General features: G+C 48.1%; 1 protein-coding gene across 4 annotated transcripts; it reads left to right on the top strand.

Annotated features, from left to right (window-relative positions):
• The first annotated feature begins 264 nt into the window (after nucleotides 1-264).
• Nucleotides 265-22,915, top strand: ABCC10 (ATP binding cassette subfamily C member 10). 4 transcript variants are annotated; one of them, XM_038131614.1, is made up of 22 exons: nucleotides 265-340; nucleotides 6,380-6,576; nucleotides 7,490-8,858; nucleotides 10,106-10,333; nucleotides 10,537-10,693; nucleotides 11,395-11,534; nucleotides 12,672-12,751; nucleotides 12,900-13,071; nucleotides 14,046-14,144; nucleotides 14,366-14,555; nucleotides 14,931-15,008; nucleotides 15,400-15,591; nucleotides 15,880-16,015; nucleotides 16,394-16,589; nucleotides 17,306-17,649; nucleotides 17,816-17,985; nucleotides 18,278-18,438; nucleotides 18,863-19,116; nucleotides 19,427-19,572; nucleotides 20,016-20,113; nucleotides 20,328-20,440; nucleotides 22,410-22,915. In XM_038131614.1, exons 2-22 carry the CDS (start codon nucleotides 6,416-6,418, stop codon nucleotides 22,543-22,545), a joined length of 4,620 nt encoding a protein of 1,539 aa, XP_037987542.1. In that variant the 5' UTR covers nucleotides 265-340; nucleotides 6,380-6,415; the 3' UTR covers nucleotides 22,546-22,915. The 4 variants fall into 4 exon arrangements, with proteins under 4 accessions (XP_037987542.1, XP_037987539.1, XP_037987541.1 ...); XM_038131611.1 differs by lacking the exon at nucleotides 265-340 and adding an exon at nucleotides 4,645-5,165; XM_038131613.1 differs by lacking the exon at nucleotides 265-340 and adding an exon at nucleotides 5,412-5,497.
• Nucleotides 22,916-23,925: the final 1,010 nt, after the last annotated feature.

Here is a 23,925-nt window from a genome sequence, read left to right as displayed (position 1 = left end):
GCCGCCGGCAGGGGGGGATTCGGGAGTTGCTGCTGTTGTGTTTGGCTCCTCTTTGCCTCCCTCCGCGCCTCGGACCCCAGCGGCCGTGACTGGGGCACGCTCGGCTTTGGCGGTTTTTTGTTGGTTGGGATTTTTTTGTTTTTTGGTTGTTTGTTTGCCTGCTTTTGTTCCCTCCCCTACGCGCACGTACTGTGCTGTGGAGCTGGTCGGTACACGTCGCGTTGTCTTCAAGCAGAAGTGTGTTCGAAAGCGACCAGGCGGTGCCGAGGCTGAGCCTCCAGATCAGAAAACTCCTGAGCCGATTCCCGTGCTCTAGGCTGGCGGGAGCAGGGATGGCAGGGTAGGAAATGGCTTCCCGCCTCCTCCTTCTCCTACCTGACCGCCGGCCGCCGACCGCGCTTCCTGCGGGACAGCGGCTGTGAACATTTCTCTTACTCTCTTCTGGGACTGTCTCCAGAGAGGAAGGGGTTTTCAATTAACCAGAATGGGGTAGCGGTCAAAAGAAGTGAAAGCAGAGAAATGAAGTTCTCATAAAAATCTTCAGCTTCATTTCCAAAATCCACAAGCTTTAATGTCTTGATTTGTAATTTGTTCTTAGCTGAATGACATGTGAGGGATTGTATTTGAAGAGCCAGTCGATTTTTTTTGGCTGAAATTTTCCTTGTGTGTTTGGGAATGTATTTGCTCAAACATACATAACCATTTTGAAGCATACTATTTATAAGTAGTAGCAACAAAGATCAGCAGGATGGTGATCGGTCTGATAAGATATTTCTGCTAGGAGTGGTTTAGTACAATTGTATTAAAACTGACCCCCTTTAAGATTTTCTGTATGAGTGCATCACTACCCAGGCTCAGGAAATGCACTCAGTCATCAAAATAAGCATGAGCTATATAAAGACTTATTTCTGTTACCATTGTCCTCTTCTCACCTTTCTGTCCTACGGCTTGCAGTGTTTATCAGTGACCTTAATTCAACTGTAAGAATTCCTGGGATAAGATTTTCATCTTTGAGGATGTGCAGCAGACTGCAGATCTACTTCCTGTGAGACCAATGGATGTTCAACCTGTTCCAATTGACTACCCAAAGCAGCAGACTTAGTGACACCCAAAGAAGCAAAACACTTTGAGATAACCACAAAACTGATGTGTATTTTGGAACTTCCCCTCTAGTTTTTTTGTGGTAGATCACATGCAAGTAGTTTATCACCATGAGGAATATACTGTTACCCAAATGTGTTTTGTTACTTTATTCAAAGGAGGAACATGTTTTCATGCCTTAGTGTCAGGTGTCTGCATCAAGCACTCAGTTTGACCAACTGAAGTAAATAAAAATAGCTGAGTGTGATAAAAAGAGTGAGAAAAATTACTTGTTTGGTTTTGGACTGTTGTTTGGCTGTTGCTTTCTTTACATCAGTTTTTAACTATAGTTTGGTTTTAAAATGGACAAGTAAAAAGCCACAAACCCAAGAAACTCTGCAAAACATTTTAAAATTCAGTTTTCTATAATAGTTCCGCATCTAATACCTAAAAACTTTGCAAAATGCCAGAAAATAATATTTTTCTAACTTTTTTGCCTTTTAGCCAAAGGAGGTCTACAGGAGGTATTCTGGTGGTTTCTGGTCATAGATTTTAGTGGCATTTGGAAGGTGAAAGAATTCAGATAATAAAAACTCAAGAGAAAGTTCATTAAAGTGTCTTATCTGCACACCAATAAGAAAACTGCTCATGGAAGAAGTGGTAGAAAGCAAGCAAACACACACCCTGTGTATTGTGATGTTAAAAGTGTTCCTAAGAGAAACATTTCATTTGTTGGAGACTGACCAGTGCTCATTAGCATTTTCTAGCACCCTGTCATCTTACTGAGCATTGCCTTACAATTACAATTTATAATTGCAATTTATAAACTCATTTTCAATTAGATGTAGTGTCATTTTTTAACTACATGCCTTACAAAGCCAAGTTTTTAAAGAGACTGAGCATCCCTAGTGGGATCCAGTTAAATTATTCCTAAAATCAGTACTGAAATCTGGGCCCAGTGGTGCAGAGCAAATTGAGACTTCTCACATCTTTGGAAGAGGAAGCACCACAGTTTGTTTCAGGGATTGAAAAAGTCAGATTGAGGTCCTTACCTGCTTTGCAGAGGTTTTTGTATCATCCCTGCAACTGGTGCTCTAGACTGTCACTGGATGACAGAGGTGCCAGTCAGTCTGTTCTGGTAGAAGTTCAGCTCCTGAACTCCTCTTTGGAATTCCAAGGCTCATAGTTGAACTTGCAATTAGTTGCTGCTTGGAGAGGTTTTAGCTAATTGCATGCTGAGGGCAATATTGGGGTAATAAGGTATGTCTGAATTCTCATTAGGCCCCAAATAAAAAAGGGGAGCAAATGACATTCAGAAAGAACAGAATAAGAAAAGTTAGTAGTAGCTTTGTATAAACAAGTAAACAGAAATCAGAATTGAAGTTAATTCAGGTTGGACCATTAGGTTAAGAAGCAGACCAGTAAAAGAGAAATATGTAATACCTTAATTATAATTTTTTTACCTTCTTGTCTGAGTCAAGACTAGATCCAGGGGCATGAGACAACCATCTAATGTTGAATGGCTAGGCTATGAGTAACAACAAAGACAGTTTCTGTGTTTCTATGACAGAATTGGTGTTCTCATGAGGAGATGCAGTAGAAGATACTCAGCTGTCTTCTGAACTTGGCATTATATTTTTTCCCTGGAAAACAGGGCACAATATCTATCTTGTGCCTTCAGGTCCAGGCAAAGCAGCCTGTTCATGAAAAATTTTGGACTGAGCCAAGTAATCAAACCTTCCTCGGCTGTGTCGTCATGGAATTTGAGGATGGTTCAGCAGATAGCAGAGTCCTGGCTGGGAGCACAGAAAACGCATCCAAACAGACAATTGCTTTCAGAGATTTTACATCTATAATTACAAGGTTGATATTTCTGAATTTAAGGCTTGTCTAGGCTGGCTTCTGTTTCAGCTCAATATTTACTTATAGCTGGGAAATGGAATGGGCATGCAGTTTACACTGATTCCCTGAGTCCCTGGATTGGTATTAAGTAATCTATTACAAAACAAACTCATCAGAAAAGGGGGGGCAGTCTCCCTTTGCCAGATAGCGCTTCCTCACTGGGGATTTATCAATCTAGAGCATTAAAAAACTCTGGATAATAGTGAATAAAATCTGGCCTGCATGTCCTGCATGTAGGGATGGATTAAATTAAACCTAATGTTGGTGGGGTTTTTTTTTCAATTTTGAATGCTCTGATTTTTTATAATTGCCAAGTGTATGATTATTTATAGTGTGCAAGGTACCTTGTATGCAATATAGCCACCACGCCACGTGCCTGCACATCTTAAATCTGTCAAAAATGTAGCAGCAAATGGTGTAGGCAGCAATATTCAGGAGCAGGAGAAATAGCCAAAAGGAAGCAGGAAAAGGAGGAATATCTCCTTAAAAATTCTTGTTGTGATGCTGTTTAAATGCATTTATGCAGAACAGGCAAAGTGATTTCAGGTCAGTTTGGGTGAATTGATATTTTCCTGAAGTTCCTTTTTTAATACCTTTTGTGTTTGTTTTCCCATATAAGTGTAGGCAATGCTGTCTGGACCAAAAAGGAATGTGGCACGTGAAGGCTTTCCATCTTTCAGGTGAATGATAAAGTTCATGGTTTTGAACCTGAAGAGGTTAGGAGAGATGAGCAAGCAAGTGAGAAAAGAGAACGCTAAATACAGAGTGGCTGAATGGAAAAGCTCTGAGAGTGATGAATTCAGGGGAGAAAGGTTGTCCTATGTTGATATCCAAGAACTTCTCTGGTATCTTATTAAGACACAGAAAGTACTTGTTTGGTTGGGGTTGTGGGTATTTTGAGGGTATTTGTTTGGTTGGTTTTGGACATTTCTAATTTGTTTGGGTTTGCTTGTTTGTTTTCATTTGGGAATAAATAAGACATCAGAACCATGAACTCTGAAATTAGCTTCACTTGTGTGCAATTCAGTGCTTCAACCTCACACAACCCCTACTTGCTGTTTTGAGAGTTTGCTGCTTTCACAGCATTTTGTTGAAGGGAAGCTTCCCTGAGCAGACAGGACATAAAACTTACTCTCAAGGAACTTCCTTTCTTCAGGAAAGTTTAGTTGAGAAACTTTTGGATGACCTGTGGAAAAGAGCAGGCTGGCCAAATACAGTGTACAGTATGAGTAGTTTGGTCATGTAAAGGCAACCTTTTAACTCTGACACACAAAGATTGCTGCCAGGCATGTGAGAAAAGATTATTAAACAAGGAGGGAGGGGGAGAGAGACTTGCAGAAAATGCACTCTCCTGCTCCTTTCAAGGAAGCTATGATTAGAGAGTAGTGTGGCCACTGAGCTCTTGCTCTTAGCTGCTGTTCCACACTCTCTTAGCTGGATTGCTCTGTTTTCTCAGGAATGTCACTGATATTTTCCTTCCTCAGCACTGCACTGATAACACCTCCAAGCTCAGAGAATGCTTTTTGTATCTCTGGTGAGCTGCATGTTGAAAGTAAAGTTTTCTACCTGTGGTGATTATATGCTTATTTTCCCTGGCAAAAGAGTACTGAGGAAGGGTTTGTGGCAGTTGAAGCATTTAGATCATCTGCTATAAAAATCACCAGTAGCAGCTAAAATTGCCAGGTAGTGTGGTGACATTTACAGCACTCTCCTGTTACTGTATAATAGACCAGAGCAGATGGAGCTGGATGTCCTCGTTCTCTCATCTGGAAAGTTGTGCATTTAGTCCCCCCACCCCAGTGCAACATACTCTTACAGTAAAGAATGCGTGTCACATTTGGGGGTGCTGCTTGCCTGTGTGTTCATGCTCCAGACAGTCACTGAACACAACACAGGTGAATCAGAGAGGATTTGTTTACCCTGTGTTATTCAGGTGGTTGTATTAGGTTAACATCAAGATCTCTCACTATGCCAGGAGACCTCTGCCCACTCTGAGTAGACTGATGTGTTATTGGCAAGGCACTCTTACAGTAATGTTATTTTTATCTTGTAGTACTGTCTACGAGCAAAGAATGCTGTACCTGTAAAAGTACATTTATACGTGTAAAAGCACGGCCTGGGCTATACCTGCTGATGTTTGGATAACACAGTGGTCCATCAATATTCCTGTGCTGGCTGACACGGTAACACTGCAAGTCCATAATGTGCATCCGGTGTCTGTCAGCGTGCAAACAGTTCAGATGCTGTGAGCCGAAAATCATAGGAGAAGGAAGGGAGGGATATGATCACCAGGACAGAACTAGAGGAGTTCTGGGGAACATCACCCTTGCTTATGGCTGGAGCCTAGCTTTTGGTTCCGGTAATTTATATTTTTTTAACCGGAAGGTGGAAGTCTGAGCGAGCTGTCGCCTCTCAGCTGGGCCTGTTGCTCCGGCCTGGATCCCGCTCGGGGCTCGCTGCGGCGCCTCCTCCGGGCCGCCAGGGGCGCGCGGGGCCTGCGCCGCGGGGAGCCCAGGTAGGGCCCGGGGCCGGTGGGACGGCGGGGGGCGCGCCCGGCCCGGCCACGTGGCGGCCGCGGCGCCGCCCCCGCCCCGGCTGGGAGGGCCCTGCGCTGGCGCCGGCCCTGGCCCCTGTCGGCGGTCGCCGTGCCGGGGTCACTGTGCCGGGGTGCTGCCGTACCGGCGGTCGCTGTGCTGGGGTGCTGCCGGAGTGCTACGGCGCCCCCCCAACGTGCCGAGCTCGGTGCGGCGCCCGGCCCGTGTCGCTCAGCCGGCCCCGGGCTAGAGATGGGACGGGCTGGTGCGGGCAGAAATCCTTGTAAAGCCGAGGCCTTGGCAGGTGTGCTTCAGGCCGCGGGGCGGCACACACAGGGGGCTGGCTCGCCAGTCGTGTGTAGCTTACGGCTGTCGCCTCCTTCTCGGGATGGGCACCGGCATCCTCCCCTGCCGGCTGGGGGATGTTTCATGTTACACGCTGCCTTAAGGAGTACCTTGGTGGGAATTGCTGTGAACATGGAAATGCAATGAATAGGTTATTGTTTAAGCAGCTCAAAATATTTTTCATGCCAATCCATAGACAGGAAAATACCTTCTTATACTACTTACAGAGGATAAACTTGCCATGGGAAAAAAAAAATCAACCTAGAAATAAGAAAACTTCAAATTCACAGGGCATTGCAGTCCTGCGGTGACTTAAGGGAATAAACAAGATAATTTTTTTTCAGCTGGAGCTTGACCATTTCATGAAGTAGATTATATGATAGTGAGTGAACAATAGCCGGGCTTGGACTATGACCCAGGAATTTGCTTCTAGCTCTGTTAATTACTCGTCACTCCATCTTGGACTGGGGCTGTAGTTCTTATGTTTTTTACCTCATGCTGCTTTTTCTTTACCCTAGGACATCCCGTCTCTCACACTGAATTACCAGCAAAGGATGGAGAATATCCTGGCTAGTTTGTGTGGGACCAGCCCAGAAGATCCACTCCCTGTGTGGGTTCGTGGCAGCGTTGGCCATTGCTTTAACCAGCTGACACTAAGTGTGATTCCTCATGTGATCCTTGCAGTGGTCAGTGCCTGCTTCCTTGGCACTCCGAGGTATGACAAGTGACCCATCTGACTCTTGATTACTATGCAGGACTGGAGGTGGGGTGGAAAGGCTGGAAATTGTATCTCCCTATCATGTGCTGAATATGTAATTAGGGAAGGACACAATATTATAATGCTATTTATATTTGTCAGCATCCATTTTAATTCAGTGTACAGAAAGAATAGAGGGGATTGTGGGCATAAAATCATGGAAAGTAATTAAAAACTTTTTCAGTGAATGAGGACTGGGGAAACTGGGAGTGTTCTGGCAGAGGATATAAATCCAAGGTGGCACAGAAGATGTATTCATACAATAAGGAGTTTAGAGAGATGCAGAATTGTTTTTCTGTTTACCCTCTTCTGAAATTCCTAAATATGACAACGTTCACTGATACTGAAAGGCCACAAAGAATCCAGTGATAATGAAGTATTTTGATGGGCAATAGATTATACACCTTACAAGCATAGCATCACTGAAACTCACAGTGACAAAAATAATGTTTCTAGAAAAAATATCTGACAGACAAGGAAATCAAGGATCAGAGATGTGACACAGGGAATTTCATAATCCAAAATTTGTGTTGAAGAGGTTAAATATACTTTTTCTTGCTGTTGATCCTCAAAGATTGGAGTCTGATTTTACCACAAAATATCATAGTTTGCAAACAAATTTCTGTAAATAAATGCTTTTCTTTGGTAGCATCTAAATCTCTGGTGTTGACCAAAGAGTGGGCTATATTGACCTGATGTAGTTTAGCAATGCCTACAGTCAGAAAAAGTTACAGATCTAGGGAGGTGTATCCAGAAGGTTAAGTAGGAGTGGATATAATCATGGGGAAGAGGAGAGGAAGAAGGGACAGTACTGACTGACAGGTAGTGGAATTCCAGCTGTAATTTATTTCACTGCTCTTTTCCCCTCAAGGTCTGGCTCTGGTGTGCCTTGCAGGCCAAGCTGGGGGTGGAGAATCGCCACCTCCTTCGCACTTGCTGGCTTGTTCCTTGCTGACACCATCCCAGCCACCATTTCCGAGCAGGAGCTGGGCCCTGTGTACCTGGAAGTGCTGGCCAATGGCACCGCTGCCCTGACATGGCTGGTGCACGGCTTTGCTCTTCTCGTGCTCTGCAGGTCCATTCACGGCTTTACCAGGGGCCCTGCAGCCCTGGCTCTCCTCACTCTCTTACCCCTACCTTCCTTCATCATCACACTGGTGTGGTACTGCCAGAGTGGGACAGCTTGGTCCCCTGCCCACACCGGTGCCTCCTCCAGGTTTGCCATTCTGTGTCTGCAGCTGGCCTCTCTGCTTGCCTATGTGGTCAGCTACCTCTTCCCCACTGCTGGCAGGCAAGATTTCCTCTCCATCAATCGCTCCTGGCAACAGGACCAGCCCATCTCAGAGCCAGGGATCCCAGTGCCTGACCAGCAGAGAGTGGCAGAAGATGGTGAGAGCTGGCTCTCACACTTCTTTTACACCTGGATGAACCCCCTTATGAAGCGTGGCTACCAACAGAAGCTGAACCACCCAGAAGATGTCTATGTGCTTCCTCACCAGCTCCAGGCTGCCAGGGTCTGTGGCCAGTTCTACTCTTGCTGGCAGAAGAAGGCAGCTCTTCAGCAAGCAGAGGAGGAGACAGTGTCTCTTACCAGCCCAATCATTGCTGGAGGTGATGGGAGTAGTGATGCTCCAGACAGCCCACACCATGCCCAGAAAGCTGTGCGCCTCTTGTCAGTCCTTCATGCGGCCTTTGGGCTTCGTTTCTACACCCTTGGACTTCTCAAGCTGGCTAACGGTCTGCTGGATTTTTCAGGTCCTCTCCTTCTGAACTTGCTGGTGAACTTCATGGAGTCACGGCAGGAGCCCCTGAGCCATGGGATTCTGTATGCCCTTGGGCTCTTTGCTGGCTCCTTCCTGGGCGCTCTCTTGCGGAGCCAGTTCAGGTACGAGATGAACAAGACGGCGCTGATGGTGCGGACCGCCGTCATCTCTGCCATCTACCGCAAGGCTCTGCGTGTCAGCAGCACCAGCCTTGCCCGCTTCACTGTGGGGGAAATTGTCAACTTCATGAGCACGGACACCGATAGGCTGGTCAACTTCTGCCACAGCTTCCATGAGTTGTGGAGCCTGCCTGTCCAGCTTGCCATTACCCTCTACCTCCTGTACCAGCAAGTGGGGATAGCCTTTCTGGGAGGTGTGGCCCTGGCACTGCTGCTGGTGCCCATCAACAAGATCATAGCTAACCGCATCATGGTGAACAACAAGAAGATGCTGAAACACAAGGACACACGAGTCAAGGTGAGGGGCAGTAGTGTCTCTCTGAGTTTGTATTTTTTCCCTGTTTGTCCCAGAACATTGGCTTCTTGGCCACTAGTCAAGGTCCAAGACAGATTAATTGAATCACAGCTATTGAGAAAAATGCCGGAAGGGGCGCGCGCGCACACACACACACGCACACACACACACACACACACATATATATATATTTTGGTCAAAAGTGTTTCAGGGTGATGTAGTTTCACCACCAATAAGATCATTCACCTTTAATGCTTGTCTTGTCCCCTGGGCTAATTTAGGTTCCCTTGCAAGTTTCTTTTCTGTGTGTAGTAAAAGGTAAGACTCCTGATGGCTTCCTCTAGATTTGCATCCATTCTATTGCTCCAGTGATGCCATCAGTGATGAAGTGGCTTTCAGTCTGGACAAAGGCAATGATCATGGATGTCATTTTATATGGCTCAAGGCTTGGCACTCTCGGTCATCTTTTCCACTGCTTTTCCCCTATTTGCAATGCCATCTCCACCTGTCAGACATTTGATTCCCACCTTTTAGCATTGTATCTCTAATTTGAGGGGACAGCAGTTTCACTCATTCTTTGGAAGTATGAAACATAGGTCAAATCCCTGTCAGAACTGTTGGCAGCTTTAAAAATACATATTTTCCCAGCAGTAGGTGCATCTACCAGAGTTGTATCTGATGATGCTGAACTTTCTCCAGCTGTTGTAAGACTGGTTTGTTGAATAAAGTCTCTCTTGTTAGTTTTTAATGCTGGGCAGAGATGCAGTCAGCTTGCTCTACATATGTTGACCTGAGAACAGAAATGAGAGGACTGCATCCTGCCGGGACACCAGAGTTCTGGAAATTACCCAGCCAGGCTCTGGATACAGACCATCTGTGTCAGGGCAGGACCAGGCCTGAGAGTCAGTAGTTATCTCAAGGCACTGTCAAGTCACCACAAGTAAACAGCCTCCAGGCTGGAGCTAGTAATTCCACACATCCCTTCACCTGCATTGTTCATCTTTCACTTGGAAAGTAGTGTAATGTTTTGCCTTTTCCTTGTTGTACACAGCATGGGTGGCTGAAGAAGCTGGTGGGATGGATGAGCACAAAGTTTCCAGTAGGTGTCAGTAAAGTTTATGCCTTTGTTAGCAATAAATGGTTCCTGACATCTCTAGCTTAACCCCTAGCAGGAGACAACTGCACACCCAGCCACAGCCCAGGTTGCCTGGGCACTGTTTGCTTGATGTTCTTTTCCTCATTGCCTGCAGCTAATGACAGAGTTCCTGTGTGGCATTCGTGTGATCAAGTTTTACGCCTGGGAGAAGCACTTCAGCACCAGGATAAAATCCTGCCGGGCTAAAGAGCTGCAGAAGTTACGGGCCATCAGTTACCTGGATGCTTTGTGCGTGTACACGTGGGCAGCGCTCCCTGTTGTTGTCTCCATTGCCATCTTTGTCACCTATGTCCTGTTGGGTCACCAGCTCACTGCCACAAAGGTGAGTAGGTAGTAGGGAAAGCTCCAAACTTGTCTTGTGCAGAACACAGTCTACAGTGGAACTGCAATCCTGAGGCATCTTCTCTGGGAAATAAACCCAGCCTATATCTCTCCACAGCTCTTCAGGCTGTCACTGGTGAAGCTGTTAGGAGGACACTGGGGAGGTGCTGGCTCCAGCTCATGGCTGTTTGCTTACCCATGCAGGTGTTCACAGCATTGGCCCTTGTTGGGATGCTTATTCTACCCCTGAACAGCTTCCCATGGGTGCTGAATGGGATTTTGGAGGCCAAAGTTTCCCTGGATCGAATCCAGCAATTCTTTGAACTCATGGACCAGGACCTGGAAGCTTATTATGCCCTAGGTAACATTAAGGAATCTGCCAGGCCTGAGACTCTGGCCAGCAGACATTCAGAGCAGAGATCTGAGGTGCGCGGCCCAGGGGTGGTGCTGGAGGGCAGCTGGCTGTCACCCAGTGATTCAGGATGTTCAGCTGGGTAGAGGTGGAGTAGATACACTTCTCTTAATTTCTGTGGAAAGCGGGAGACAAGGCTGTAAGATTCCACTTCCATAAGCCACTGCTTGTCCCAGCAGAGCCATTAATGTCCCAGTAGAACAAGCAGCTCTGTCCTCTGACCAAAGCTCTTCTGACACTGAAGCCATCAACAAACTTGGCTTCACATGGCAGAAAGGCTTGAGTGGCTGTCCCTCTCTTGAGCCATATTAGCTCCTTTTCCTTCTTTCATTGCCTTTCATTGTCAGCTCCCTGCCATTCTTTTACCTTCAACAATAATAAAACCAGGTTATATCATTACAGTCTCTCCCTGACAGCCATGTGTGTCTGGTGTGAGCTGGAGACAGAAGGGATGTAAGAAGGGATGTATAAGTTTAAGGTCAAGTCAGTAGGCAAGAGTCTCATTCTGTGGTAGGGTTAGGGGCATCATGCAGTGCCTCATCCATGGTCACTGTATTTGGGAACAAAGCTGATGATGTTTGTGATGCCAGGTGCCTTAATTTTCTGGTCTTCTCACAGCAGTGCTTTGCTGTTTGGGTTTTTACTTGTAGATAGCCCTTCAGATACTGCTACTGCCATGGAGATGCAATGTGCGGCCTTCTCATGGGTGCCAGTTGAGGAGGAAAGCACCAGGCAGCCCTCATCCACAGGCACTCTGCAACTGCACATCGAGAACCTGTCAGTGAGAAAGGTGAGCGAGGACATGGAGGTAATAGAGAAAAATGCATTAGAGAAAAAATACTGGAAATTAGAAATAATTGAGCAGACGTGGCACGTTTTCTGTGGGTCTCGTGCCCCTGGATTGGGGTGACTCCGAAAGATGGAAAAGTTTTTCCTCTAACTCGTGTTTTCAAAGAAAGACTCAGTAGTCCTCTGTTGTCTGGTCTCAAGGTTGTTTATTGTTAGTTATCTAAAAGATTCTTTTCTCTGAACTGCTGTGGCCCGTTCAGCAGGTCAGACAAAGGCACACTGCCCTCCCAGGGGGCTGGTGCCATCTTTTATATCATATATTACGTACTACATGTTTATACTTTTTCCCCAATGCCTACTATCTATATTGAATGGTGACTTTCTACACTAATCCAATCTGTGAGTGCCAACATCACCAAAGACATGGAGGCTAGGAAGGAGAAAGAAAGAGGACAGGGCACACCCAAATCCCTCCATCTTAGAACCCCTGACCCCCATGTACAAAACTTGGACCCCTGCGTACAAGGCTTAAAACCCCCTTGTACAGCACTCAAAAATCCTTCCTTTCACTTTGAAACTACTTCTAATACAATACCTAACTTGTGTGTATGGCTTGTAATTCTTCATAAGAGTTGGTAATTTGCTCCACGGGCTAAGATCAAAACCCCACGTGTGTCTTTGGCTGCATGCCAGGGTCTCAGAGCCCCCTGCCAGCGGCTCTGGCCATCCAGGGCACCCAGAGGGATGTCCTGAGTTCTGACAGTTTTCCTCAGTCTAGGAGCTGTGCATCAAAATCTTCTCTTGGTTAAGAGGCACAGGACACTGAAAGGCTGAAAGGCGCTAGAGAACATCCATGCCTTACAGACAGGAGATGAACTAGTTCTCTCTGCTTTCTACTATTGCTGCTGGAGACAACTGGACAGGGAACAGAGCAGGGCTCTAGAGTTAACACTCCTTGCAAATCTGTGTCCTGTCATATCAGGAGTCTGGTTTACCTGACAGCTGTACCCAACTGCACTGCTGAACATGAGATGGTCCTAGCAGTCAGCTTCCTTACAGGCTACGTGTGGCTCAAGAAATCTGGACAAGCTACCCTGCATTAGCACATCAGATTGCTTCTTTTCCTTTCCCTTTGCAGGGAATGCTCCTGGGGGTTGTTGGGAAGGTTGGCTCTGGCAAAAGCTCTCTGCTTGCAGCCATCTCTGGAGAGCTCATTAAGTAAGTAGCCTAAAGAGTTTTCCCTGCCTGGTCTCTCCATGCCACGGCAGGTGGGAATTGTCCAATGCTATCCCGACTTGTGGGTAATTTTGATCTGTCAGCTGTTTTTCTTTGTTGCCCTTTATACCCACTTCTGTTGTGCTTGCAGACAAGGTGGACGAGTGTATGTTTGTGACCTGGAGCAAGGATTTGGTCTGGCCACTCAGGAGCCTTGGATACAGTTTACCACTGTCCGCAAAAACATCCTTTTTGGGCGGGAATATGATGCCAGGCTGTTCGAGGAGGTGCTGGAGGCCTGTGCCCTCTCCGAGGACTTAAATGTGAGTGCCTAGGCTGGAAACCTCCCTGGGCCTTCTTGGCAGGCTTTTGCATCCATTCTGAGCCTCACTGGGATCAGTGTTTATTGTTTCAAGGAGTAGACTGCTGCTCCAGTGTCCCATCACACAGTGTTGCTCTGATTACCAAGCCCATGCCATTCCTAGCGTGCCCATACTTCTTTAAGGTGTGAAGTCACTCTTTTAGCACTTTGGGTGGTTTCTGCTGCTGCTGAGCCAAAAGCTCTTCATGCTGGGGAAAGGAGTTGTTCTTGTAGAGCTGATGACTGCTGGCTTTTTCAGGCAGAACCTATCAGCAGCTGATGCTTTTTTGGGGGGAAGGATCAGAAGCAACTTCTTTGGGATTTTGAAGGGCTAAGTCAGTGCTCCTGACATATATTCTAAATTTGAGGTTTATGACTGTATTAGCCAGTCAACCTGGCTGTATCTATGGTAGGGATCTAGCCTTCTCCCAGTTTATAAGCTAATGCCTGATTTTCTGAAGTACCAAGCTTTAGCAGCTCCTGTTTATTTTGGCCAGAGCTATGAATACTCTGTAAAGGCATGATTTTTATTTGAGATTTTGTAAAATACACCTATGCTACCAAACTTAGAGGAGACTTATTTCCAGGTACTGAAATTTGGTAGTTTTTACTGCTATGCTGTTTGGAAGGACCCTGACATAATTTTGATGCAGGCACAGCTCTTGTTCTCACAGGAAATTACTGTGTGCAATTACCTTGGACCAGAAGTTGCTCTCAATGGGTAGTTAAGATGTGACCACCCTATTCTGGAGTGTTAAGAGATTTGTGTTGCATAAATAAACCTTGCCAGCTGTCTGTAGAACCAGTGTATAGATTGTTGGTACGGTGTCAGCCTTAGAAATTACTGCCAGAGACTGGAGAGGGGCCCCTGTGTCCTGGTTTTGGGTCCCCAGCAGTTTCTTGTCCCTTTCTAAATTATTTTCTTGAATATTTCAGATTTTACCAGCAGGTGACCAGACAGAGGTGGGTGAAAATGGTGTGACACTCAGTGGAGGACAGAAGGCTCGAATAGCCCTTGCCAGAGCTGTTTACCAGGTAAATAACAACAGAGTTACTGTGTGGCAGATCTTGCCAAGTCAAATATAAAGAGTCTGGAAGCACTCAGCTGTGCAGTGAGTTCTGGCAACATGTCTTTAAAGCACATTGTGCTAGCCTAAAGGTGCTGCCTCATGGAGACACTTGGACTTTTCTCTACAGCGCTGCCTGCTCCAGCAGGGCCAGCAGCTGTATCCTTTTTTCTTTTGTCCCCCTCCCAGGAGAAAGAACTTTACCTCCTTGATGATCCCCTGGCTGCTGTTGATGCAGATGTAGCCAAACATATTGTGCGGAAATGCATTTTCGGAGTTCTCAAACATAAGACCAGGGTCCTTTGCACTCACAGGACAGAGTTTTTGGAGAAGGCCGATGCCTTGTTGCTGATGGACAATGGCAGGATAGTTAAGACAGGTACACTGTCTGTCTTCTCAGGCATTCACTTGTGCCTGTGTCTTGGAATGGCTTGAGGGGGTTAGGATTAACTAGTGGGGAACCCAGTGATAAAAGAGGACACTGAGAACACTGCATGTGTGCAAAGATGGGGTGCAAGAGAATGTGCAGATGTACAGATAAAACAGGACAGCCCTAGATGTGGGGAGCTGATGAGGCAGAAAGAATAGCAGGTTGAACGGAGCAGAGCCTTCAAGGGTACAGTTGCAGTAATAACGTAGGGAATGTTATGAGAGAACAAAACTGGGTCATTTCAGAGCAAGAGGCAGTGGGAGGGTGGAAAGTTGTCACCTTCTCCTCACAGATGCTGAAGAATTTGCGTGTCTCTCTTCACAGGCACACCAGCTGATATCCTGCCACTTGTTGAAGCCTTCCCCAAGTTCAAGGATTCAGACAAGGGGGATAAGGATAAAGGTCTGTTCCTGATGAGGTTAAGGGTAGCTGGGGCAGCACAGCTGACCTTTCAGACAGAATCTGTACCTGATGGCTGCTGGCTTTAGGGCAGAACTCCCATCATCTTGTTCTGCTGTGGCAGTGCTGATATGTGGGTAGTGTATACACAGAAGGACAGAAGGCCCACATATCATTGGGTATTGGTCTGGAGCAGTATTTGAACCTCTTGTTCCACTTGTAGCCCAGTTTTGGATGAAGAACCGCCAGGGTTGGTGCACCTGTCTTGAAAGAGGGGAGAGGAGGGAAAAAAAAGTGTCCCTCATAGTTTAGACTTGCTCTGTTCACATTTAGGGACAGCTGCAGGAAGAATTTAACACTGCACTGACCTTTGCTTTTGCATCTATACCCACAGCCCCTAATGAACAGGGATGGGAAGAGGCCATAAAGACAGAGGTGGAAGAACCATCCCAAAACCATAATCTCATCCACAAGGAGGAAGAGAAGAAAGAAGGGGCAGTGGCTTTTCAGGTGTACAAGGCCTATTGGATGGCAATGGGCAGCTGCATAGCAATATCAATCCTCTTCTCACTGTTCCTGATGCAAGGTGAGGCAGTGACCTTGCAGCACATCTGTCTTTAGACACTCCTCTCCTCTTGTCTCATTCCCTGGTTGCATGGAGTCCAGAAGGAAAGACGCCAGGGCTTTGAACACTCACCTCTGTAGCAGTGCTGCACCTCAAGGCTGTTCACTTGCTCCTGCTCTACTGCTGACAGGGGGAAGACTATACTGAGCAGCGAGACTATGCAAAGTTGTCCAGCAGTTGCCCCTTCAGCTTCATGTTTGCTGATTCAGAAGGAGAATTTCTCTTTACATAGTCTGTCTTTCTCTGTAGCGTCCAGAAATATCTCGGATTGGTGGCTGTCGTACTGGATCTCCAGCATATCCCAGACAGCAAATACCTCTGTGATGGCCTGCTCAGCTTCCCTGCCTTCCCCAGAGCTGTTTCTCTTCTCCACTGCTGGGCTGGTGTAAGTGAATATGGTCCAGAGGTGCCAAATGGAGCAGGAAATGTCCTTAAGTGAATTTCTTGTGAAGATCCTTGAGAGCAGGGATAGATAAACTGACCACTTCACTTCAGGGGATGTGTGTGGCTGCTTTGACAAAGAGAATAAAAATCCCTGACCTGATAATGTGCCAAAAAGGCACATTATCTGGGGCTGATGGAAGACCCCTAGCTGCATAGTAATCAGAGAATTTGTCCCAACATGCCAAAGGGGTGTAACAGGAGTATCAGGCTAAAGTATCCTGATTTCCCCTGGAGTATGCTCTGGGGTTCTCATGCCCTGTCTGTGCATTTACTGTCAGAAGGATGTTGGCAGATTCATAATCTTCCTCCTTTTTTCCAGTTCCCCCCTTCAAGATCTGGACAAGACCCCAGCTGCTCCCAATGGCTCAGTGGATGTGAATTTCTACCTGATAGTTTATGGGAGCATTGCAGGGGCCAATTCCCTCTTCACCATTATACGGGCGTTCCTCTTTGCTTATGGTGCTCTCCGTGCTGCCTCTGTCATTCACGACCGACTGCTCCAAAGGGTTCTAAAGGTAATGAGCACAAAGTCCAGAGCAGGCTGAGGCTCCTGCAAGCTGCCATTCTTCCGATAGCTGGGAGTACGGTGTGGGAGATAGATTAAGGTTTCTGTTGGTATTGGCTGGGAGGACTGTATTCAAAAAGGGCTGCACCACAGCCAGCACAAGGGGCCAATGAGCGGGGTTCAAAATGTGTCCTGTTCATTCCATGGAAGGATGATTTATGGCTCCCACCTGTATCTGTTCACTCATTAGCCTTAGCTGTATAGCCAGTCAAGTCAACGTAACTTTTACAGGATGGTGAGTTTAGGTTTAGATGAGATTGGAAGGAGTTATTAAGCAAGATCTAGGGCTGATGTTGTCAGTTAACTTTATGTTTTTGGCTTCCTTGGGTCCTCAGGCTAGAGTTAGGATTAGGAGATTGGAAGTTCAGATTAGAGGCTAGATTTGCCTTGCTGCTCTTGGGCCATCATGGTGTCTGAGTGCCTGCTTTCTCAGTAGCTGTCAGCCATTCGATAGAGAAGGAGTGCTTCCTTTTACCATGCAAACAACATGAGTTGTTTGGCTGCTAGTGGATGCTGGCTTTGGAGGCTGAGGTAAGGAAGTGGATTGTGGTGGCCACCTCCTTGTGGCCTTATCTGCTCCCCTGGGTGCTGCTCTCCTACACACTGTTCTGTAGTTGGATCTCACTGCACCTGACTGTCTCTTACTGTCTGTTCCCTTACTGCCAGGCCACAGTCACCTTCTTTGACACCACACCAACAGGCCGGATCCTGAACCGCTTCTCTTCAGACCTGTACTGTGTGGATGACAGCCTGCCATTTATCCTCAACATCTTCCTAGCCAACATCTACGGGCTCTTGGGCATGCTGGTGATAATGACCTATGGCCTCCCTTGGATTGGTCTGGTCTTGCTCCCTCTGGCTGTAGTGTACTTCTTCATTCAGCGCTATTACCGATTCACATCCCGGGAGCTCAAGCGCCTCTGCAGCATCACCCTGTCTCCCATTTACACCCACTTCTCAGAGACCCTCTCGGGACTGAGCACTATCAGAGCCATGCGGGCAACAAAGAGGTGAGCAGGAAGCATAAGCACCCAGAGAGACAGAGCTCAGAGCTTTGGTTTTATAGGCCAAGGCCTTCCTCTTGTGGGGCTGGATATAGGGTGGCTGGAATGCCCTTTGTTTGGGGCAACAGGAGAGGAATTTGAGTGATGCAAACCTCTGTTGTGTGCCTGACAGGTTTGAGTTGGAGAATCAGCTGCATCTGGAGCAGAACCAGCGCTGTCTCTTTGCCAGCAAAACAGTGATGGAGTGGCTGGACATCCGCTTGCAGATGATTGGGGTTGCTGTGGTTACTGCTATAGCAGGGATTGCCATCATCCAGCACCAGAAGCAGCTGGGAAATCCAGGTAGACTGCCAGGGACTGATCTATGTCCACTCCTAGGCTGTGCCCAAGGGGTTCCTCCTCTCCCAGCCCAGAGCTACACATTTTCCTACACTGGGGTAAGATCCAGAGCTCCTGCTTCCTGTTGCTAGCAAGTCACCCACAGTGTAGTGCTTCAGTTCCTGTCTCTGCTCCTGTGTGACCCCAGACTTCAGATCCTGATTTTTCCTTTGTGGTTCTTTTTTTCTTTTTGTCTGCCCAGATGTCAGCTCCTTCCCTGCCACTAACATTCTTGCTTACACTTTTGTCCTCACAGGACTTGTGGGCCTGGCACTCTCATATGCCCTGTCTGTCACACACCTGCTCTCAGGCCTCATTGACAGTTTCACTCACACAGAGATGATGATGGTGAGTGTGGAGCGGACAGAGGAGTACACCACAGACATCGCCATGGAGCCTCAGGATAAATTGGTCCAGGTAAAAGCTCAAATGTGTTCTCAGGTACTGGCCCATCTTCTGGCTCTTTGCCCTGCACTTGCCCCCCGGGGAAATCACAGAGTTCCAGAGAATGGGTGGAGGGCCCTCCCCACAGAAACCACCTTAATCGCTCATCAAGAGATACATACCTAGTGTATCTCCTGGGGAGGCTGAATCTCTGGCGGGAACTGGTGAAGGTGGGAGTGATGGGAAGGAGTAGGGAAGCAGAATGGGTGCTAGATACAAGCTGTGATGGAAGAACAAGCCTAGGAGTGGGCTGGAGGTGGGACTGGGCTGTGTGTTGGTTCCGCTCAGAAGCCAAGCAACCATCTAAAGGGAAGGGTGGGGCTTGGACTGTGGGGAGGTGATGCTGAAGATGACAATCAATCATTATCATACCCTTTCTCACCTGTATCCCTCTTAGGTTTCTGCTGACTGGCCAAGCGAGGGGTGTGTGGAGTTCCAGCAGGTGGTCCTGGCATACAGACCAGGCTTGCCTAATGCACTTGATGGCGTGAGCTTCACTGTTTACCCTGGAGAGAAGCTGGGCATTGTGGGTCGCACAGGATCTGGGAAATCCACCCTTTTCTTGGCCCTTTTCCATATGGTGGAGATGAAATCAGGCCAGATTCTCCTCGATGGTGTTGACAGCCAGCTGGTGGGCTTGGAGGAGCTGAGGTATGGCTGAGCAGAGTGAAGGGTAGCTGATGGTGGCTGAGAGATGTCAGTGGCTTGATGCCAAAGTAAACAGCGAGGAGCAAAGGACTCACTGTTGTGGCACCCTCTTTTCTGATTGTGGCAGATTTTTATGAGCCTCTCTGTTGTTTCTCGACAGTTGTGCTAAGGAAACCAGGCTGAATATGTGACCCATGTCTCTGTGCCTCTAAGATGTGTAGCAGACTAAGACACTCCATGAAAAAAAGAAATAGCGATCTTTACTTTTCTGCAGAACTCATCCCACGAGCCCTCAGCTTTTGTTTGCTTGCAGATCTAGGCTGGCCATCATCCCACAGGATCCATTTTTGTTCAGTGGCTCAATCAGAGAAAACCTGGACCCCCAGGGCAAATGGACGGATGCTGAGCTCCGCGAGGTGCTGGAGCAGTGCCACCTGTGGGATGCTGTTACTCAGATGGGTGAGCTGGAAACCAGTGAGAAGCAGCTGATGAGTGTGGGTTCTGCAAGAGGCTTAGCTCAGGCAGGGGGCTGAGGTGGATGCAGTAGGGAATGGGTTAGGCAAGGTTAGAACCAGTGTGGGAACAGGTCAGTGGGACCCGTGGGCATTACCTGACATTTGGAGGCAAATGGACTGGCAGGTGATGGATTGGGTGGCAGAAGTTTGCTGGTGAGACCAGGCCTCAGTGGGTGTTAGAGGAGTAGCTGAAAGATAAGCCAGGCCTTAGTTCTAAGGGAACTGTGCCAGATGTTGCTCATGTTTGAGTGTAAAGGCTCCAGTTTCTAAGGCCTGGGCCTGAGCAGAATTGGGATTTTGTGTGCTACTGGGAAAATCTTGGACTGGTGGAGCTGTTTGGGGCCCTGTGTAGATGATGCAGGTGACTGCTAATCTTGATCCCTGCAGGTGGACTGGACAGCGAGCTGGGAGAGAGGGGAAAGAGTCTGTCTGTGGGACAGAGGCAGCTGGTGTGTCTGGCCAGAGCCCTCCTGACACAGGCCAAGGTGAGTGCACTGCCTCTGTTGGAGCAAGGGGGAGGGTGACCTGCTGGTGGCTGTCTGGGGACAGCAGAGCAGAGCAGAGCACTGCAGAGTTGGAGGTGTAATGGGAACAGATATCCTGTGCTAACTTCTCAGGCTGTCTCTAGCCAGGCACTGGGGTCTCTGCTGTGGTAGCTCCCTTCACTTGGGAGCTCCCTTCAGTCTCTGTCCCTGGCAGGTGCTGTGCATTGATGAGGCCACAGCCAGCGTGGATCAGAAGACAGACCAGCTGCTGCAGCAGACCATCCGCCAGCGCTTCGCTGACAAAACTGTTCTGACGATTGCTCACAGGTATGGAAGAACCTCTGTGCCTAAATCATCCTACCACTCTCAGGGAGAAGTGGCTGCACACTCCATGCCTGGGCCTCAAGCTGAGCATGCAGGTCTCTGTGATAAGCTTTTTCAAGTGCCAAAGCTGGACTTTGCCTTTTGCCTTTTCTGCTGGGTGCTGGGAACAACTGGATGTGAAAAGGGGAAAATGCTGTACCCAGAAGCTGGTGTCAGCAAAAGGCAAAATGCAGCATCATATCACAGATTTCTCTTCCTGGGCACTGCCTGCTGGAATCGGTAGGGCAGGTGAATCATTCCTTGTGGTTCTGCCACATTAAGGCGAGGAGTAATGGAGAACTATCCTATGGAAAGGGGCAATGTGGAGACAGTGGAGGAGCAGGTGTCCCTGGCTCAGTAGAGGGCAGTGCAGGACAGCCAGCAGCAAAGGGCTGCAGGCAGCTCCTGGAAGGTTCTATCTTTGAGTTTTAGTTCCAGCCTGCACCTTCTGCCAGCGAGACAGACACTGCCCAGGCAGGACAGGACAACAGTGATTGCCTCCCATCAGAGAGATTAGGAGTAGAATCAATGGATGGTTGCAGCCAGAGGGAGGAGGGCAAAACATGAATACTGCAGAGAAGGGATGGATCAGCATTAGGTGGTGTTCTCTGCTCTTATTCATGCCAAGTGGAGGAGCATTTGGAGGAGGGTTATGCAATTGTATGGAGGGTGTTTTCAAAGCACAGAGGTTACCACAAAAATAAAAATCAAATGAGCAGGTGGCAGGGGCTGGTGTCCTGCTGCACAGGAGTGGGAGTGATGGATGACAGGCAGGGTGGGCTGGGCCTGGCAAGTGAGTCAAGTGGGTCTTGTTAAACACATTATGTAGGAGGGAGGCAGGAGGGTTGTGAAGGGAATGTGGTTCCTACACTAGGGATGTTAGGCATAAATAGAGTAGAAGTGCAAGGGCACTGTGGGCTGAGGTGTGTGTTTGGGTTGGGTGTGGGGAGGCCACCTTTGATGGGGGAGTAATTAACGAGGAGAAACAGCAGAGAAAGGAGTGGCAGAAGGCAAAGCAGCAAGACTGAGTTGAAGATGGTCCCAGCCCCTTTTCCACTGTGATGAAGAACAATGGGGGAGAGCAGTAAGGAGAGAGAGGTGATGATGGGGTTGATTTGTATCCATGCCTTTTCCATGCCATTCAGCTTTGGGTAAAATCCAGGATGGGAGGTGACTCTGTACTTGTCTCTTGCCCTTCCAAGGCATTTCCAGTGCTGCAGCCTGCACTCTTTTGGAGATGAACGTGTAGCCAGAGTCTTGAACTCCATAATGCCTTTTACCTACTCAAATCCTTGTGATTTGCAGCTTCATAGGACTGTAGTTTCACACTGAATGGTGCATGAATGTGCAAAAACATTCCTGCTGTCCTGTCTTCCCTATGCAGAGCCAGAGATTGCTGCTCTGCTGGCAGTCTGGGCAGACCGGGGCACATACGTGTGCAGTGGGTCCTGTGGTTGGCTGTCTGGCAAGTCCAAATCCGGTGGTGGTGGTAGCATAAGCAAAGATGCTAGACTGCAGGGGAGTAACAGCTGATGCACAATTTCTGCTGCCCTTGGGAGGTGGCAGGTGAGGAAATGCTGGGGCAAATAAAGCAACTCACTAACCCCTGTGGGGATGGAGACATTTTTTGCAACCCCAAAATCAGGCATGCCCTGAACTTCCCCCCCACAGAACTTCCCTCTGCACTCCTGGTGCCCTGCCATGCCCAGCAACTGGAAGGCATCACTATGTTCTCCTAAGGGGTGCTGCATTTCAGCAGTGAGTAGAGGCTTTCTGGGGAGCTGCACTGCACTGTGACCTTCAGTGCAGAGGGAGATCCTCCACAGCTCCTAATGCTGGCCACCCTTTGGGCCACCCTTAACAGCAAGGGAAGCAGTATCCAGAGCTTCTCCTCAGATCCAACTACACGTGTCTTGGCATTTGTTGTCCACAGGCTGAACACCATCCTGGACTCGGACCGCGTGCTGGTGATGCAAGCTGGGAGAGTGGCAGAGCTGGATTCACCCGCCCGCCTAAGGCAGAAAGATGGCTCCTTGTTCCAGCACCTCCTGCACAGCAGGCAGCAATGATCTCCCCCCTGGACTCAGCCCAGGCAGCCCTTCCAGCTGGGTGCCTGGCTTTCCTTGCACCTCAGACAGCAGCCCTGTTGTCCCTACAGGGACAGGAGCTGCTGAGCTAAGGGAGGGGCTTGTTCTTGCCTGCAGGCAGCAGTTGTGTCCTCAGGGACAGGAGCGTGGCACTGTGGTCTTTCCTTTAATAGGGAAGATGTGACCTGCTGTTCAGAGTTATGCAAGCCTGGTTGGTGGGATGCTGCTCCACTCCAAGGCTTCCCTTTGAGATTACAGAGGGATTTTCTACTCACTGAAGAATCAGTAACTCCTGGTTTGAGACTTAGTCTGACATATGCAATGTAAAATAAAATGGAAATATCCTTTTGAAGCTGTTGATTGAGGTCCTTGGCCCTTTTCCTCATCAGACACTTATTTCCTTATGGGATACAAGAGTGGTGCCCTCTCTACACAAAGACAACCCTACCTACCCTCTATTATTCCCAGAAGGCTTTCCCAAGCCCAGAAGGTTGCACCCAGGGACCTTGCTACTCTTCCTCTGGTTTTCAGTGGAGAAGGCCTTTCCCTGAAGGGGCTAGAATGCAATTGCATTGACTGCCTCTAAGGCTAGTTTATTTCAAGACCACTCCCTCAAGGGAAATTCTCTGTCCCTCCTGTCCTGCTCCCAGCTGCACAAAACCCACAGCTGCTTTCAGTTTTAGGATCTTGCTTTTGCCAGAGGCACCTGGGACTCCTTCTTCCCAACACTCTTAAGGCAATGCCTGGCCCACACCTTTGCTATGCTGTCCAGGGGTGGTAGGTGCCATTCCTTTCCCTGAAGCTGTAGGAGGCATCCCCATCCCTGCAGATGGAGAATAAGGCAGGACACAGTCTGGGTTTGCATTCTTGAGGGAAGTGATGGAGATACTCAGCAAGTTGCTGAGCAACCCGATCTACTTGGATCTACTGAGAGCAGGAGGTTGGTGTTCAGAGGTCCCTTGCAACCTAAATTCTTTTATGATTCTCTGATACACTGTTTCTCAGCTTGTACTTGCTTTATTTGATAAAGGTACATAATCCATCCATGTATTAAAAAAATAATCTTTCTGATGAAGCCCCAGTCCCCTCTCCCAGGTCTCACTCCTGCCTGAGCAGTCACTTCTTGGCTCACTTCACACCACCTTGAACTCGGCTCTGCAATCCTACAAGCCAGCAGTAGGGTTTGGGTTGTGGGGAGTTTTGCCCCACTGCTTAGCCATCTATGCTGATGAGGAGGCACAGAAATCCCTGGTCCTGGGAGAGAGACACTGATTGCTGCACACCAGACCAGCAGAGGCAGGAACAGATCTTGTACAAAGGCTAAGTGACCTGACCATCTGCTGCCTCTTAGCCATGCTTTAG

This window comes from Motacilla alba, chromosome 3, assembly GCF_015832195.1.
Source record: "Motacilla alba alba isolate MOTALB_02 chromosome 3, Motacilla_alba_V1.0_pri, whole genome shotgun sequence".
NCBI classification, from domain to species: domain Eukaryota; kingdom Metazoa; phylum Chordata; class Aves; order Passeriformes; family Motacillidae; genus Motacilla; species Motacilla alba.
This window is presented reverse-complemented; position numbering and strand designations above follow the sequence as displayed.

What these genes read in the sequence shown, in the direction of transcription:
- ABCC10 (XM_038131614.1), top strand. Translation starts at nt 6,416, where the DNA reads ATGGAGAATATCCTGGCTAGTTTGTGTGGGACCAGCCCAGAAGATCCA. An exon ending in CCCTCTCCGAGGACTTAAAT is followed by an intron (nt 13,072 to 14,045) that starts GTGAGTGCCTAG and finishes TGAATATTTCAG; the next exon opens with ATTTTACCAGCAGGTGACCA. An exon ending in GGATGCTGTTACTCAGATGG is followed by an intron (nt 19,573 to 20,015) that starts GTGAGCTGGAAA and finishes TGATCCCTGCAG; the next exon opens with GTGGACTGGACAGCGAGCTG.